Source organism: Hippoglossus hippoglossus, chromosome 3 (assembly GCF_009819705.1).
Source record: "Hippoglossus hippoglossus isolate fHipHip1 chromosome 3, fHipHip1.pri, whole genome shotgun sequence".
Lineage (NCBI taxonomy): Eukaryota > Metazoa > Chordata > Actinopteri > Pleuronectiformes > Pleuronectidae > Hippoglossus > Hippoglossus hippoglossus.
In genome coordinates, this window is record NC_047153.1 from 15,414,558 (window position 1) to 15,430,959 (window position 16,402).

General features: G+C 44.1%; 1 protein-coding gene across 4 annotated transcripts; it reads left to right on the plus strand.

Moving 5' to 3' along the window:
• Positions 1-1,294: 1,294 nt before the first annotated feature.
• On the plus strand, positions 1,295-16,180 carry LOC117759276 (stereocilin). 4 transcript variants are annotated; one of them, XM_034581336.1, is made up of 30 exons: positions 1,295-1,432; positions 1,876-2,054; positions 2,142-3,266; positions 3,827-3,851; positions 3,941-4,511; positions 4,603-5,490; positions 5,578-5,640; positions 5,734-5,859; positions 6,531-6,697; positions 6,777-6,963; positions 7,062-7,177; positions 7,405-7,537; positions 7,668-7,850; positions 8,066-8,104; positions 8,186-8,362; positions 9,083-9,232; positions 10,474-10,532; positions 10,645-10,768; positions 10,895-10,977; positions 11,063-11,198; positions 11,781-11,983; positions 12,352-12,442; positions 12,547-12,718; positions 12,851-13,020; positions 14,123-14,278; positions 14,379-14,521; positions 14,963-15,111; positions 15,321-15,418; positions 15,644-15,791; positions 16,007-16,180. In XM_034581336.1, exons 2-30 carry the CDS (start codon positions 1,955-1,957, stop codon positions 16,093-16,095), a joined length of 5,871 nt encoding a protein of 1,956 aa, XP_034437227.1. In that variant the 5' UTR covers positions 1,295-1,432; positions 1,876-1,954; the 3' UTR covers positions 16,096-16,180. The 4 variants fall into 4 exon arrangements, with proteins under 4 accessions (XP_034437227.1, XP_034437228.1, XP_034437229.1 ...); XM_034581337.1 differs by having other exon boundaries at positions 1,295-1,428; XM_034581338.1 differs by having other exon boundaries at positions 1,307-1,432; positions 1,895-2,054.
• Positions 16,181-16,402: the final 222 nt, after the last annotated feature.

A 16,402-nucleotide genomic window follows, 5' to 3' on the forward strand; every position in this document is an offset into this window, starting at 1 on the left:
CATTTATTTGTATGAAATGTTTAGTTAGCACCTTAATTCTTGAGGTTTTTTTTATATCAGATGATTGACCTTAATTGTCCTTGGCCCACCAAAATCTAATCAGTTAATGTTTATTCAAAGTTTATGTTTACGCCATATTTGAAGAAAGTCCCCTGAGGTGTTCGTGAGACGGGTGGACAGACAACCTGAGAACATGATACCTCCAGCCACGGCTGTTTCCAGAGCTGAGGCATTATTATAAATGTCAGGTAGGTGAAAGTTAAATCAATTCATCACATTGAAAACAGCAAGTGAAAGAAAATCTGGTCCTGATGCCAGTGAAGAAAAGATCAGCTCAGTGTCGAGGTATTATTGCATTTTTTAACTGTTGTGTGATGGGGACAAAAGCTGGACTCAGACCAAATATTCCAATCTGAACAGTTGGTTTCACCAGCTGATTTCCTCGCTGCCAGGACTCAGTTTCCAGCAGAGAGAACAGGAACATATGGGGTGGATCCAGTTTCTCATTGAATATTCCAGTGGTGAATCGAGCCCTGCTTCACTGAGTGATCGCTGTTCCATGTGGTATCAATAATACAGGAGGAAGTTATTGTGCCTGTGCAGGCCCCGGTATCGTACAGCTAAAGCGAGTGGAGGGAGGGGGGGGGGTCCTTTCACTCGGGCCTCTTGGGTTTCAGGGCCCGCAGACAGTGGTCTGACTCCTGGGAGCCTGCTGCTTTGCCCTTGCACAGGGCTCAATTGTGAGTCTGCCTGACCGATGGATAAATGTGTCTAAACACTGACAGCCTGCACAGTCCCGCTGGCCAGGCGCCGTCAGTAAGACTACACCCCCCCCCCCCCACCACAACAAACCCGCAGTCACAAGACGAGTCCCAGCTGAGAGACAGCTCAATAGAGAATTAGTCAGTGGGAGACCTCGGACAGTTAGAGAATGGGATAGATATCATGGGTGTGATTAACATGATCCAGATTTTCACCTCGATTAAGCACCTAGCTGAGGGCTGTGACCTTGCTGTAGCCTTGTGCAGATCCAAAATAGAGCTGGGAAAACAAAAAACGTGTGTTGTACATCAAATGAGACACCTCTGCTGTTTTTCAGGAGTTCTGCACATTTAATCCCAATGCTCTCTCCCTTTCTCTGTCCTTTGTCATATAAAAGTGTCAACCACACAGTAGGACGACGAGTAAACTCGCGAAACATGAAACCGAGAAACAACCTAAACCCCCGAGACCAAAACAAACAGCTATAAGAGCAGAGAGCGATGGAGGACAGAGGTGGGAGGGGTGCAGGAGGAGAGTGAAAGGTAGAGAGAGTGATGGTGAAACGGAGAGGGCCTCTCAGAAAGAGGTCAGCTCTGAGCGTGCCGATGCCGATAAGATGCTGCCGACCGCTTAGGAGAAGCTTTAAGACATGGATGGATTGAAGCTGTTGGTGAGTCCTGAAAAGGGTTTTTTCTCTTCAAATTGTCATTATTGTGATTTATCATTGATATTTAAAATTTATTTAAAAAAATTTGTTGCACCAGAAAGAGATGTACAGTATCTTTCTGCTACTCTGTCCTAAATCTCTTTAAGAATCAGAACCTGTGTATTTAACTGTGCATTTACCTTATTTCATGTTCACCTCTTTTTGTTTTCTCACAGTCTTTTTAACATCATATACAGCACTATCTTTAATAGCTCACATCTTAATACGTTTTATTAGTTAATTACTTTACTGATACTCGTTTAGTGGCCATGCTGCGAAAGCGGTAAGGTGATGTGGCAGCCAGTCATTAAGGTTTAATAGCCTCTCTCTCTTCTAATATACTTTACTCCTTGAGACCACCCCATCTCTTCAATGAAACAACAACAACACTATCCATTTGATTGCAGGATTTTGTGAAATCAATAGGACAAACAGCCCACAGACAAAGATGTCACCCCACTGTGTCACCGGTCACGTTGACATGAGATGAAGATGGCGGAGAAAGGGTCAGTGATGGCCACTCTTAGATTCACAAGCATCATAGTTTGTGCTGTTTTACTGGGACAAGGATCCTCCCAGAAAACAGGTGAGTGTTCCACCAGAACATTGTGTTTGTTTGGATGTGCTTGTGGAATGATGCTGGCTTAAGATGTCTATAACTGTGCTCTTCCAGGAGGGGGTAAAAAGGAACAGAGAGAAGCCATTCTGAAGGAAATCTTCTCAAAATGGAGTGAAGGAGGTGGTTGGAATCCTCAGAAAGCTCCTCCAGAAACAAACAAGGACCAGTCCATGCACCCTTGGGTGAGGAATATCATGGGGAGTCTAAAATCACTTCTTCCCACCAAGACCCTGCCTTTACTGAGCAAGCCGATTGACAGACACAGACTCTCTGGTTTTCTCTACAACATCTCTCAGTACCTCCAGGAGATGGGTGCCGAGCTGGAGGAGGCACCAGCGGAGCCAGATGAGGAGCAGCTGTGGGAGAAGGTGCTGCATTTCTTTCTCCAGTCTGAAGGGAATGCTGCACAGAACCAGTGGAACGGCCGGGTACCCCCCCGACCCAGCGTCAAAGTGCAGGACTGGTTCTTGTCCCTCAGGGGCAGCCCTCACTGGGACTGGCTCCTGGGGCTGCTGCAGAGTCTCATCAGTCTCTCAGAGCGACAGCCCCACAGGCCTCTCTTGACTTTCTTTTCTCAGAACTGGAGAACAGTGAGCGCTGTGCTGGAAGCTGCACTTCAAGCTATGGTCAGTGGGACGTATGGCCAGGCAAGTGCAGGCCTGCAGGGCTTCATTTGTGCCCTGAAGGGTCGCAGTGACTGTGCCTTCAGTGTTAGTTGGCTTCAGCAGCTGCTGCGTTTCTTAGAAACACGCAACTGGAAGCCTGTGGTCAGTCTGCACCCAGCAGGAGAAGGTGAACACAGCAAAGGCTCAAGTGCGTTTGGACGTTTGAAGCCTTTCAGCCTGCCTCCTGAGGCCATGAGGCAGGATGGGCTGTCTGGAAACCTATCTATGGAAGACAAGATGGCCATGGAGGATGATCCAGACTCCATGCAGAATTTACTGCTACAGGCGTTATCACGTTCAGGAGGAGGAGAGCGAGGAGGTCACCTGGCACAGAGGAATGTAGCTCTCGTGCAGGGTTTAGACGGGCTGAGGAGCGGCCTCCTGCACAGGGTGGGTAGTTCTGTGTATGGTAACCTGAGGAAGAAAGTATCACGAGTTACCATGGCACTGCTTGATGATGTCAGCGGCTTGGTGGACGTGCCACAGCCCAACGCCCAGGGTCGCTGCTCAGTTGGTGAGTTTGTGGGGCAGCTGGCCTCAGAGGGTGTTTGCACAATCAGTCACATTTTAATTAAAATGCATTCATACAAACAATCTCATAAATGAATCATTAGGTGATTAAGAATAGTTTTACTGGCCAACACTTGGCAAAGCAACAATGGTTAATAGTGTGCATAATTAAATCATGTCCATTCAAACATTTTCTATATAGAAATCAAATAATTAACTTTTTAAATTGTACTTAATTTCACATACCAAGAACACATCCTTTTTAATAGACTCTTAAGTTGGGCCCTGGTTTCACCTGACAAACCCAGGGGAGAATGTGACAGTGACTCACACTGCTTTAAAATCGTATTAATCATCCTGGTCAATGAAAGCACCTGTCGTTAGCGCGGCTAATCTCTTTATCCTCTCATTGATGTCAGTAACATAATATCTTGGGCTTTGTTGGCTGAGCTGCACTGTTGCATCAGCCCTATGTTGTGCACTGCAGGAACTTCCCGAGGCTTTTTCCACCTGTCATTCATTCTGATTTCCAGTTAATATTTGCTTTTATTTGTCTTTTTGAAGGTGACCTGAGGCAGCTGATCTTATGGTAAGATATAATATGAAATGTGTCTCATTCTCGTTTTCACATGTCTGACTGTAAATTCACATCTCTACCATCTGTCCATGCATATGTAGGGGGATAAGACATAATGTGACGTGGAACACCCAGGCATTAGGCGTTAGTTCCCAGGGTCTCCCGAGCTCAATCCCATTCCTGACGTGCCCCTCCACTGAAAGAAAACTAACCCCAGCCCACTCATCATCTAAAATGGCCCCTTCTTCACAAACAATCTCCAAACGAAACCGCCTTCATGAACCCTCCAATGTGCCTCACCACTCCCAGTTCAGCCAGCCACATACCGGGAGAGCGAGAGAGAACGGTGACCAGCTGAAAGAGATGGAGCACTCCCCCTCAACAGAAATCCTGGAGGCAGCGTGCAATGAATCCATCCCGGGCTTGAGCGGTGTCTCCAACTTCACTGTGTTCCTCTACTGTAAACTGTTTGAGGGGGAGAACGGCTCAGTTGACCCTGCAGTGGCTCAGATGGAACTCGACCTGCACGCCACGTGCTCTGATGCAGCCTGGTACCTGTCTGCTGCTGAAGAGGACTTCCTGTGGGTCCACATCTGCAGTGAGTTCTTTGCCCATGAATTCAACAACACCGTGTGTGCCAACTCCTCATTCTGGCTGCAGAGAGCACATCAGGTAATAGATCACTGCTTTGAATGGCAAGGCGTACGAAGGACATGTTATATGTATGTACTTTACGTTAACTCCTATATCCTATTATCTGCAGGCTGTTATGACAAAGGACTACCATTTCTTTAACCAAACCATCATAGACGACCTGTGTGTTCAGCTGTCAGGGGACACAACAGGAAGTCCAGGAGTCGATGAGAGCTGCCTGGCTCAGCTGGGCAGCAGGTCGCTAAGCGCAGAGGCTTTCAGACACTGCTTCCTGCCGAACAACTCCGCCATGATCTCAGCTTTGTGCGGTGGAGAGTCTCCTGACTCACACCGATCCTTGCCAGAGGCCAGCTGGGCCGCAACGTACTGCTCCAAAATACACAACTTCTCTCATGCTGACACCACCGAGGAGACCTGTCAATACAGGGAATGGGCTGTGCATCGCTTCACCAACACCACCCTGCTGGAGCTGTGCGAGCAGACACCTGGGCTGAGAGAGTACATGTGTCTGAACACCTCCCTGTACAATCAGCTGCTACAATCACTGCCTCAGTTTGCTGAATTCTGTGCTGATCTGCAGGCAGAGCTCGAGGGCAGGAAGTGCTTCCTGCAGAGATTTTTTGACATGCTCCCAGCGCCATATGAATTTGACACAGCCCAGCTGTGTGCGGACCCAGCCCCAATGCTGGTGGACGTTCTTCACAAGCTGAGTGTGTGCGAGGTCGAGGGAGGTGAGCGTGAAGGGTTCTTAGTGGTGCTGGGGTATGTGTTGCGAGTGTTGGACTTCATGGTGGGCCTCTCCTCGGGGCTTGATGAAGGGGAAAGAGAGGCAAGACAAGGTTTGGGTCAGGCCATCCTCCTCTCCAGTCTCCTTGACAACGCATCCTGGGCCGGTCTGCAGCCAGAAGCCTCCACGAGCGTCCTGAACACTGTGGGGGTCTTCCTGCGCAGAGAGCAGAACACCACCCTGAAAGAGGACCTGCTGAGCTGCTTCAGTGTAAGATAGCTGACTGACACACTCACACACAGACACACTCACACACATACAGAGCAAAGAGTGAATAACTTTCTGCTGTCACAACAGCCTGTTCTGTGGGACCTCATCCAGCAGGACGACAACTCATCTGCTCTCAGGGTTCTGCTGCAGGTACTTGCCTGTGCAGCAATTTTTACATTTATCATTTCACAGCAGATCAGCTCGCTGAACTTCATATTTTGCTTAATGACTTTTTCTTGTCAGGAGTACCTGCAGATGCCAAGAGACAGCATCCGCACTCTCGTGATGTCTGCTGAAAAAGACGCAGTGAAGAGATTTCTCTCCCATATGCACCAAAGTTGGAACCAGCTACAAGTTGAAACCAGCCAGGTCTGTTTTAAAACTCCCAACAAAACAATGAATGTGTTAAGATTGACACAAAGCACTGAACTCAATGTGCAGAGTAGAGATCGGGCACACACAAAGTTTTAATGCTACTTGTAAGATATATTACGGGATATGTGAACAGGTAACTTGAGCTTGAGTTGTGGCAACAGCATACCTGCTTGTTCAATGTCTCCTCCTATGTCTCCTCCCCAGATATACCACACCAAAATGTCGCCACCTATTTTTGGGACATTTCGGTTCACATAACATGGTCAAGGCATCGAGTTTCTCCCTTGTTAGCGTTGTGAAAAAAAAATAAAAATTCGACCTCTTCTTCTTTGACAATGATCTAGACCTCATAACATATTCCATTGGGGTCAGGGAATAGTGGTTAGGAAAGGAGATTATTTGGACTATGTGAACGCACCCGCAGACAAAATATGCAGGATGTCAGGAAAACATGGAGCAGGAGAGTCAAATCACCACATAAAAATACTATTTATGACAATTTTTATGAAGCTAATGTTGCATGAAAAGCTCTCAACCCTTGTTAATAGTAACATAATAATGTACAGCTCTAGTGACCACAGTCCTATTCTATTGCACTCTCTGTGTGTCAGGGTCAAAATGAACACACGTCAGTTACTGTCGCGCTCTTTTGTTTCCTCTGGCAGCCCTCTCAAAAAGAGCTGCAAGCCATGGAAACAATGACTGCGGCTTTCATCCATAAGTTCCCCAGAGTGACCCCGGAGCTGTTTGTGGACCTGTCTCAGTTCATACCCTTCATGTCTGTCTCTGACATTATGAGCTTCCCCGCCTCCCTGATAATCAACGACAGTGTGTGAGTTACTGACCCACGAAGCGTTTATTCAGACACATCTTCCTGTGTCGATGCTAATGGCCTCCTCATCGCTCTTCAGATTGACGGCCATCCGTGACCACAGCTCAGGGATGAAGTCACTGCAGAAAAAGGCCTTTGTGAAACGCCTCCTGCAGTCGAGTGCGGTGGGTGATGTCCCCACGTGGCCACCGTACTTTCTCAGTTCCATCCTCCCACTCCTGCCTTACCTCCCAATCAGCCATTTTCAGCAACTGACGTCTCAACAGGTCAGAGGCCAATTCACTGATTTCAAGCTCTTGACATACTGGCTGCATCTCTTTTGTCAGAAATTTTGTTTCAATATTTATTCCATTGTCTCTCTTAGCTTGCTCCTCTTGTAGAGTTGCTAGGCAATGGCAGTCTGGATGGTGTGAGGGGGCGCCATGTGCTCCGCAGCCTCTTCAGCAGGAAGAAGAATCTGACTGGTGATAACATACTGAGGTGGGCTTCAATGACATTTTAAGTATTGAACTGGAACATTCATTGGTCAGTGTTGATGACTTAGGTCATGGTTTTGTTTGGATGGTGGTTTACCAGGTATGAAACTGCAGATCTAGTATTTACACTAGAATGGTTTCGACTCAATATTCAGATATTTTCAGACTGCGGTGACAAAGTAAAACATGTGTGAAGTTGTTTGATGATTGAAGGGTTCTTGTTTTTTGCAGGTTGGGAGTCCTCGCATGTTACCTGGATCCAGCAGAACTGGGTTCGTATGTTCAGGACTCGGCTATGTCCTCTGCTCTCTGGCAGCAGCTGGCTCAGTGTATGTCAAAGGGGTTGATCAGTACCAGCGGGAGGGTGAGTGGCCCAAGTAATTACTGACATCTACTGTATGTACAGAACACTACAGAAAATCTCTATCTCTAACCTACTGCTCTGTTTTTCTGTCGTACCACACAATGTCTGACTATCTCTGTCTTGTGGATAGTTGTCCTCGTGGCTCATTCCAGCTCTTCAGTCCCTGAACATCAGCAGCATGGCTCCTTCAGAGCTGTCTGCTCTCAGTGGTCTGTTGCCCCAATTAGGAGCTTCCTTCCTGCTGTCACTCCCCTCACAACAGCTCCTGGAAGTCCTCTCACAACCAGGATTACACAGATATTCCCCAGCACAGGTCAACAGGGAATTTCATTTTCTATCTATCTATTCATTTTTGCATTATTCATTTCACTTATCGGTTTCAAGTGTCTCTAAAGATCTACACTAAGGAAGAGGATAAACACTAATGAAATACATGACCTTTACCTAAAATCCTGCAACTGTCTTAAAATGTGAAAGCGTGTATTCTGTGTGCACTGCACCCTTATTAATTTTTAATCCTTTCCTCAGGCATTTCTAATGTTATCCAAGATTTCAAAAAACACCAACGTAAGTAGACATTTTCAGAATACCTCTGCTTAATGTCAAAAGACTGCACAATCACCTGTGTTTTTTTAATCTTTCTGCCAGCTCACAGTGGAAGAACTATGCAGACTGAAGCCGTTGCACTCTGGTCTCTCCCCTGCTGTGCTCAGAGATCTCCAGTGGCCTGAGATCAGTCAAACTGCCCACTGTCAGTGCTGGAGAACCATGCTAACTGAGCTTAAGCCTGGCCATAGAGCCATGCTGTACAATGCAATGCAGGAGGTGACGGCGCTGACTTTCTAAACTACATCACTTATCACTTCTTTCATCTTTTCATTCCTCCGTAGAATTTGGTGCCACTCCCACATTATTGTGACATGTTGTGTAAAAGACAAAGAATAGGTGGAGAGGTTTGTGAAAGTTGATATAATTCAACATCTCCTTAGAATTGTTGGAACATATCAAATCAAGAAGCAAAAACTGTGGTTCCCGAAGCATTAATCTGGCTCTACTGTCTAAAAGAGTAATCTTTGAACCTAGTAGCCAATTTGTAGGGGGATGAGGGGGGATGCCATTCCCTTTAATTAATAATACATTTTGAGAGTTTGAAACGAAATGGCATCGATAAGAACAGGAGGACTGCATACATTGCAACCCAGAGAAATCCTACCTGGGGCTGTGGCTGTTAAAACATCCATTACGATTTTACAATTTTTTTAGCAGGCAGGCAGGATTCAGCATAAACTTGGTAGATGATACTTTCATTGTGCATATTCAACCAACAAGCACACAGTTCTGTACTGCAGGGGTGTCACCCCCCCACCCCTGACCAATCAGCTCCGAAAGTTAATAATCTGGTGATATTTTTCCAAATAATATTCACACCTCGTCTGGTCAAAAACCGTCACTGTAACAAATCGTCTACTGTTTGACTGAAGGGCCTTTAAAGGCTTCTACCTTCTACATTGAAATGTACATTTATTTTTTGTTGTATGTCTACAGGCTTTAGACGGAGACCTGCAGAACCTCACACAGCAGGTCAACTGTCTTTTATCCTTTGTACCTCTGAGGAAGCTGATAGAGGCCACCAATGGAGAAACAATCCTGAGACACATTAGCCTGTACCGGGACATACAATGGTCGCCACAGCAGGTGCACATTTGACTTTAATCTTCTTTTGTGCGCTCTTAAACTTTGTATTGATATGACAACAATAGGTTTCCAGTTCTCTGACTTGAGAAGAAAATGTTACCAGCTTCAGTCTCGGTCTGCCTTTAATCTGCAACTCATCTGCTATGCTTCGCATGAGCCTTTCAGAATGTTAATACTCTGTAGACATCAGCCGCCATCAAGCTAATTAGTTTGGATGTAGTACAATGGTGTGGAGGAGTGTAGCGTAAATTAATAATGGCTACCTTAAAGGGATTTTGTCACGGCCAAGAGTGTGTTAGCCTGCTTTCACCACCTGTTCTCAGTCTAATAAGACCTGAGTCAAATCAATAAAGATGACTTTCACTTAGCAACGGCTCTGAAATATACTGTGACACTGCATATTAGACTAAAGTTTTCAATTTCAATAACTGTAAAACTTTATTTGTGTCTTCTGACCAAAGAGATTTTGACTGATGCCGATAAAGACAGTAATATACCACCAGTGTTTCATTCCACATGCAGTCTGGCAATTCTGCAGAGCAGCTGTAGATTAAATTTTTTTTAAACAAAGCTAAAAGTTTAAAGCCCCATCCGTCATCAGGAGATCCCTAAAGCAGCTAGGTGAAATTGAATTGTTCTTTTTTAAGTTTAAGCAGTTTAAGTAAAACAAGTTAGTCTGACTTATCGAGAAAAAAGTGATTAACTGATAAATAATAAATAAAGTAAGCACAACAAAGAATGATTAGTTATGAGGACTCATTTTTATTTTACATTCAGTAACATAAATCCAGTTTACTCACATAAAAATTGTTTTTTACGTCTTCACAAGCAAAACACGCACATTACTCACATTACACATGAGTTGAATCAACTGGAAAGTGAGAAATAAGTAGAGCGCTCATGTAATATAAGGAAGCGAAGGTATTACCTATTACAGTGCAGCAATGAAAACATCTCATCATCTCATTGGCGGATGTAACAACAGGATCCATCTTCTGTGTGATGCCAGAAACCAAGAATATCAAATTATAATCTGATCTGCTGCTGCAAGACATTTTCCCTGTGGACTTGTCATCCTTAAAAGGACATTTCAACCAAATTCTTTGAACAATTAAAGCATTAATGGACTAAAACATGGGAATATTGCTGCTGTTTAATTAACTGCAAGTTGATTTTGGTTCTTTATTTTAGAATAAACCACAATCAAAGTGCTGACTCTGATGCTTTTTCTTTCTGTACAGGCTCAGTCCCTATTTACACAATTATACGAATTTAAAAATATCACCAGCAAGTCAGTGAGGTAAGTTGGAAATGTGTTGCATCAAAACATCCAAACTATTTTAATCAATGAGTATTTTTTGTTTGAAACACTCAAAACCAAAATATTAAAATGAAACATCTTTCACTTTTAGGGCTCTGGGTCAAGTCGCCGGTGGGATGAGCTGTGATTTTTTTAGGCTTTGGACCAATGATACAGATTTTGTAGAGTTGCTTCAGTTTGTTAGTGAGCTGTCTGGAGGCTTGAGACCTGCTCTGGTGAGGAGCAAACACTTGACCCGTCAGATTGCCTAATACACTAATTTTCAACAAATATTGTGATAATGAATCAAAAAGCGAAGTTTAATACTAACAAGTTCAGATGTGTTTGGGCTGTGTTACCAGCGGAAATGTATCGTAGAGGAAATGAGGAAACAGCCTGAACTTGACCTCACAGTTTTCAACCCTGGGTTTGCTTCAACGTTACCGTAAGTAATTATACACATATATTAACATATTTCACGGTTTATCCTGAGACGGCTTCTTTAACACCTCTGCTCTGTTCTTTTCCAGAGTGACGATGATAGAGAACCTCTCTAATGCCTCCTTCCAAGCCGTTCTGGACCACATCCATGCAAACTTTGCTGATTTCCTCAGAATGCCACATTACAAGCAGACGTGTTTAGCTGAGAAGGCCAAAATTGAGCTGGTAAAACACCAACATGAACCACACCAATACTGCATTCACTGCATATTCTCACATGACGTGCAGGGGCTTACACATTAGGTTTTAGTTACAAAAGTGTAATGAGAATCCAGTTGCTGCATAGAAATCTGGAATTAATCTGTGGGTATTAAAATGATAAACTGTAACCATGAGCATGCAAAAGCAAAGTGGGACTATTTCTGTTTATTTAAATCTGGAAATCTGGTAAGTGTTTGCTTGAGAAGCCTGAACAAATGAAGGGAGGGAAACAGATGGAGAGAGAGATTCAGGCCATGACCTGCCTCATTCTCACTGCAGCTTTCCACACAACTGAAGTCATTTCAGTGTGAAATCCTTGTAATCCAAGTGTACACACTCTCTCTCTCTCTCTCTCTCTCTCTCTCTGTGTGTGTGTGTGTGTGTGTGTGTGTGTGTGTGTGTGTGTGTGTGTGTGTGTGTGTGTGTGTGTGTGTGTGTGTGTGTGTGTGTGTGTGTGTGTGTGTGTGTGTGTGTGTGTGTGTGTGTGTGTGTGTGTGTGTGCGTGTGTGTGTGTGTGTGTGTGTGTGTCTATGTGTTGCTCTGCAGGGCTCCTCTCAGGCTGAGGAGGAGATTGATGGCACCACTCTGGACATCCTGGGGCCTTTACTACCTTTCTTGGACCGGGACAGTCTGGCTGTGGTGGACAGACGAGCTCTGGCTCTGCGGCTGGAGGAGATGATAAGTTTCTGCCTTCCTAAAGAGGCTCTGACAGATATCAGTGCCCTGCTCACCCAGAAAGAATTGCTCGGGTAAAGACACAGATGAAATAAAGCAAACAGGGTCATATACCAAACTATAACAAAGTCTTAATTTTGAATCATTTGAGAACCATTAATGTCCATCTCAGTGACGTTGAGATGTGGTGAACTAACAAAAAAAAATATACATCGTTTGGCCTTTTCACTAAAGCATGGCTAAAATTTTACATAATGAGTAAATATAGTAAATCATTCAGTATAAATAAAAACACCTTCCTCAAACAATTGTAGTTTGTAGTAGTACTATGTAGTATAAATGTGTAAATATGTAATCTAAAATATACAAAATGCCTGAAATTCCCAGCACTGTGCTGGCAGCCGCAGTAATGATAAGACACGTGTGTGTTCTTGTTTGCCAGGGATCCTTCTAAATGGCAAGTTGGGGATGTGGAACATTTGGGCCGGTTGGTGTTTTCTCTCTCAACAAAGCAGATTAACGCCATCCCACTGGTAAGCATCCAGGAGCACCATCCAAATCCTGTGATTTATTTCCCTTCACTCTAACTGGTGCCTCGAGACTTTTCTTGGCAATATCTTGTGTTTTTCTCGCGCAGGCAGTGTTGAGTAAAGACACAGTGGAACAGGTCCTGGTGGCTCAGAGGCGCTTGGAGAACAGTGTGGTGGGTGAAGTCTGTGTTACTCAGTGCACGGACCGGCAACGTCAGAGACAACAGACTCAGAGTCTCATCCGAGGCGTCGTCAGAGCACGGAGCAGGAGGGCAAAAGGTTCAATAAATGCTTCCCACACGTTTTACTGCTGTTTATCTACAGGATAAGCAAATTATTATGATTACTGGTGCACCACTCCACCACTTGTGTCAATGCGTACAGCACTGAATCCAATGTGTCTTTGAGTAGTTCCAGTTCCAAGCTGTGCAGATATCAGAGGAACGTTTCCCTCGGCCTGGACACCCCTTCAGCTCAGTCGTATGTCGCAGGAGGATCTGACACAGTGCGTAGAAGTTGTTGGTCAGGACGCGGAGCTGAGCTCTGAGCAGCGCCGGTCACTGTGGATGAAACTCAGGCAGGTCAGTAAAAGTACTCTGCCTGCAAAAGTACATGCAGGGTTAGAAAGTCTTTTTTTATTTGTTTGATGTCACTTTCACTCTCCAGGCATCCACACAGACAGTTTGAACTATTTTAACAACATGTTCTCTCCCATCAATCATCCAGACAATGTCCAGGTCAATCATTGACAATATGTGTCATCCTTCACATGACCTTCACATCAGATGTACGTGGTGCAGCAGTTCTGTCCCCATAACAAGTGTATTAGGTTTGGCTCAGCTAGTATTAAAAGATTTTATTTTGTTTTTTATTTCTGTACAATATTTGTTTTCTGTATCCTCTTCCATCATAGTTCATATAAAGGTTTGTTTGAGAGATGAAAAAGGGGAGAGGACACAAAGAGTATCAAATCTTTCTTTTTCCCTTTTCCTCTCGCTCTCTTTCTTTTCCTTCTCCCTTCTTGTTTCATTGGGTTAATTGCTGTCATTATTATTAATTAATTTTATTTTCTCTTGTTGCCTTGGAAGCATGCTTAATGATTCAATCAGATGTATAATAATAATGACAGCTATTTCTTCTTATTGTTCTCAATTTGGGATGGTGGGATTGAAGATGGGATGGGATGTGGGGACAGTGGTTGTTTTTCCCCCCCTGTCCTTGATTTGGAGAAGTAACTACAGTATAGGGATCTTCTTCTAAGAAATAAAGAGTATCCCCATCAAGTGTATTTAAAGAAAAATCCTCCATCCATCCATTATCCACACTATTTATCCTTTGAGGGTTGCAGGGGTTTGCTGGAGTCAATCACATCTGACACTAGCGCGTCACAGGGCCAACATATAGAGACAATTTAGAGTCTCCAATTAATCTAAGCTGCACATCTTTGGACCGTGGGAGGAAGCAGGATTACCTGGAGGAAACCCATGCAGACACAAGGAGAACACAAACTTAAAAATACATAGTTTCACAATTGAATAGTGCCTTGGAATTGTTGCATCTGTATAAAGTCTGAAGATAAAAAGTAAAGATGACCAGTAAAGCTGGCAGTTATATAATGGCTGACAAGGACAGCTGAGTAAATGAGAAGAGTTCTTTTTTTCTGTGGTTCTTGACTCGCTCCAGTCCTTCAGTCCGGTGAGAGAGCTGCGGGTGGATCAGGTGCTGGCTCTGGGCTCGGTGCTGACTGAGCTGGGAGAGAGAGAGCTGCAGGACATAGATCTCACCGACCCGGGTGTGTTGGCACATCTGGGGACACTGACAGACTGGAGCCCAAAGAAGGTGAAACTTTGATTTTTTCATTCGGATGTAAAACTGAGAGAAAAAGGACAGATATACACGTGATGTGAATACTTTGTGGTAAACGCAACTGTTTTTTCAGATGAGAGCCGTGGTTTCGGGTGTGATGCGGAGACGCAAACTGAAAGCGGAGCAGTTAACAGATGTCGATCTGGCAACATTTGGGCATCTGATCTGTGGTCTGTATCCATCAGAGATCAAGAGACTGAACCCGTACAACCTCAGGTCAGTCAAATGTTCATGTATGATTATACACAATCCTTCATTCATGCAACATATGAAAAAAAAGGTATAAGAAAAAAAGGTCTTGCACCTAGACCTTTAATTTTTCAAAATAAAGACCAAATGATTATTTGAGAGCCATAATTGCCATATTATGCAATAGTTCCTCTCACTATCATTCAAACAGGTAAATGACACAGACTAAAAGGAATATGTACAAAGATGGACATATGTTCTGAAAATTAGATAACAAAAATGCTCATTTTCTCATTTGTAAAAGTAATTAACCTCCTACCTGCAGCATTACAAGATGGCGTGCTTGTAGTTTTATCGACATCCATTGACATCACATACACCTGCTAACAGATGTGCACAACCTCTGGAAAACATTTTGCATACCGTCAGAGGAGCAAATAGTCCTGAATGGTTTTCCTCAAACTGCAGTGTGGCCGCTGTGTTCTTGCGGGAGATGTCCCTGCCGTGCACAGAACAGCAGATGGAAGCGTTCATGAGTCGTTTGTCCAGACCTGAGGCCTTTGGACCCGTCAGTGCTTGGGGCCCAGAAGTTTTCACTGAAATTGGAACGTTGGCAGGTACAATACAATATGATATCCCTGGAGGTACAAACTTTTTTTGTGAGTGAGGAGGGCGGGATGAGGACACGACAGCTGTTGGATGAAGAGGTGCAAATAAAATTATCCCAGAGGGGGAAGCAGGAGGAGGTTTTTTTTCCTCAACTTTTCCTCGAATTTGATGTAAGAAACATCAATTATCTGACTGTAGTGTCTGTCTATCTGTCCAGTGGGCCTGGAGGACATGATGCTGTCAGCTCTGGTACAAGAACAAGTGGAGGGGATGACCCCTGAAGCCATCGCCCTGATATCACCAAAGAAGATGGCAGTGAGTTTCACAGCTGGTTTCAGACCAATCAACAGAGAAATGTTAAACTTCAGTGCAGATGTGGTATAAATGAAAATGTTGACTAAATTGGTAGATTTTTAAATATGACAAATACAAATACTCACTGTATAAAATAAAGTGGTTGACGCCTCTTCACCCTGGTTACCTCAGACGACACAGTTTCTTATAGTTTTTCACTGTTTGTGTTGGATGTGTGTCTGACAGGTGGTGTTCAGTGCTGTTCAGTTGTCGTGGCTGAGTGAGGAGCAGGCGTGGGCCTTCACCCAGGAGCAGTGGACGGAGCTGGACGCTGAGCAGAGACAAGCGGTGGGACTGGCTCGATATGAAGGAGACCCACTGCTGGAGCTGAGAGGTGGGGTCTTCAAAAACAATATTTCTGATAAAATCTAATTTTAATGAACTCAGAATTCAGGGTTTGACTGACTGATATTTTATCTATGTTTATCCAAGTATTTATGAGCACACACGCTGTGTATTATGATAATATTTGACTCTGCTAAGCAACCATGATGTTCTCTGTTGTTTTTATGAGGTGATGATAAACGCTGTGTTCCTGTGCCTCCACAGGGAGAAACTCGGCTCCAGCAGCCCTGAACACACACAGCCTCGCTTTCTGCTCACTGGCTCTGTGCCTCTCATTGTGGAAACTCATTTAAAATGCTGAAAATAATGAATTGTCCATTGGCCTCCCTTGGTATCATCATATTTGTACATCAAATAAATATTTTAAACTGGTCTGTTCCTTCTGTGTGTGTTGGCCCTTGAATTTACATCACACTTGCCTGTGCTCTGCTGCACATACCTCACTTTTATCTCAGTTATCCTCCTGGAACGATGTAAATCACTATATGTAGCTGTATTGTGTATGATGTTGTTTTGTTAGAGCAATCTGAAGAAGCAATCAGTGATTAATGTTTATTTGACAGAGGAACAGGCTTTTCAAAATTTACAGCCTAATTTTAA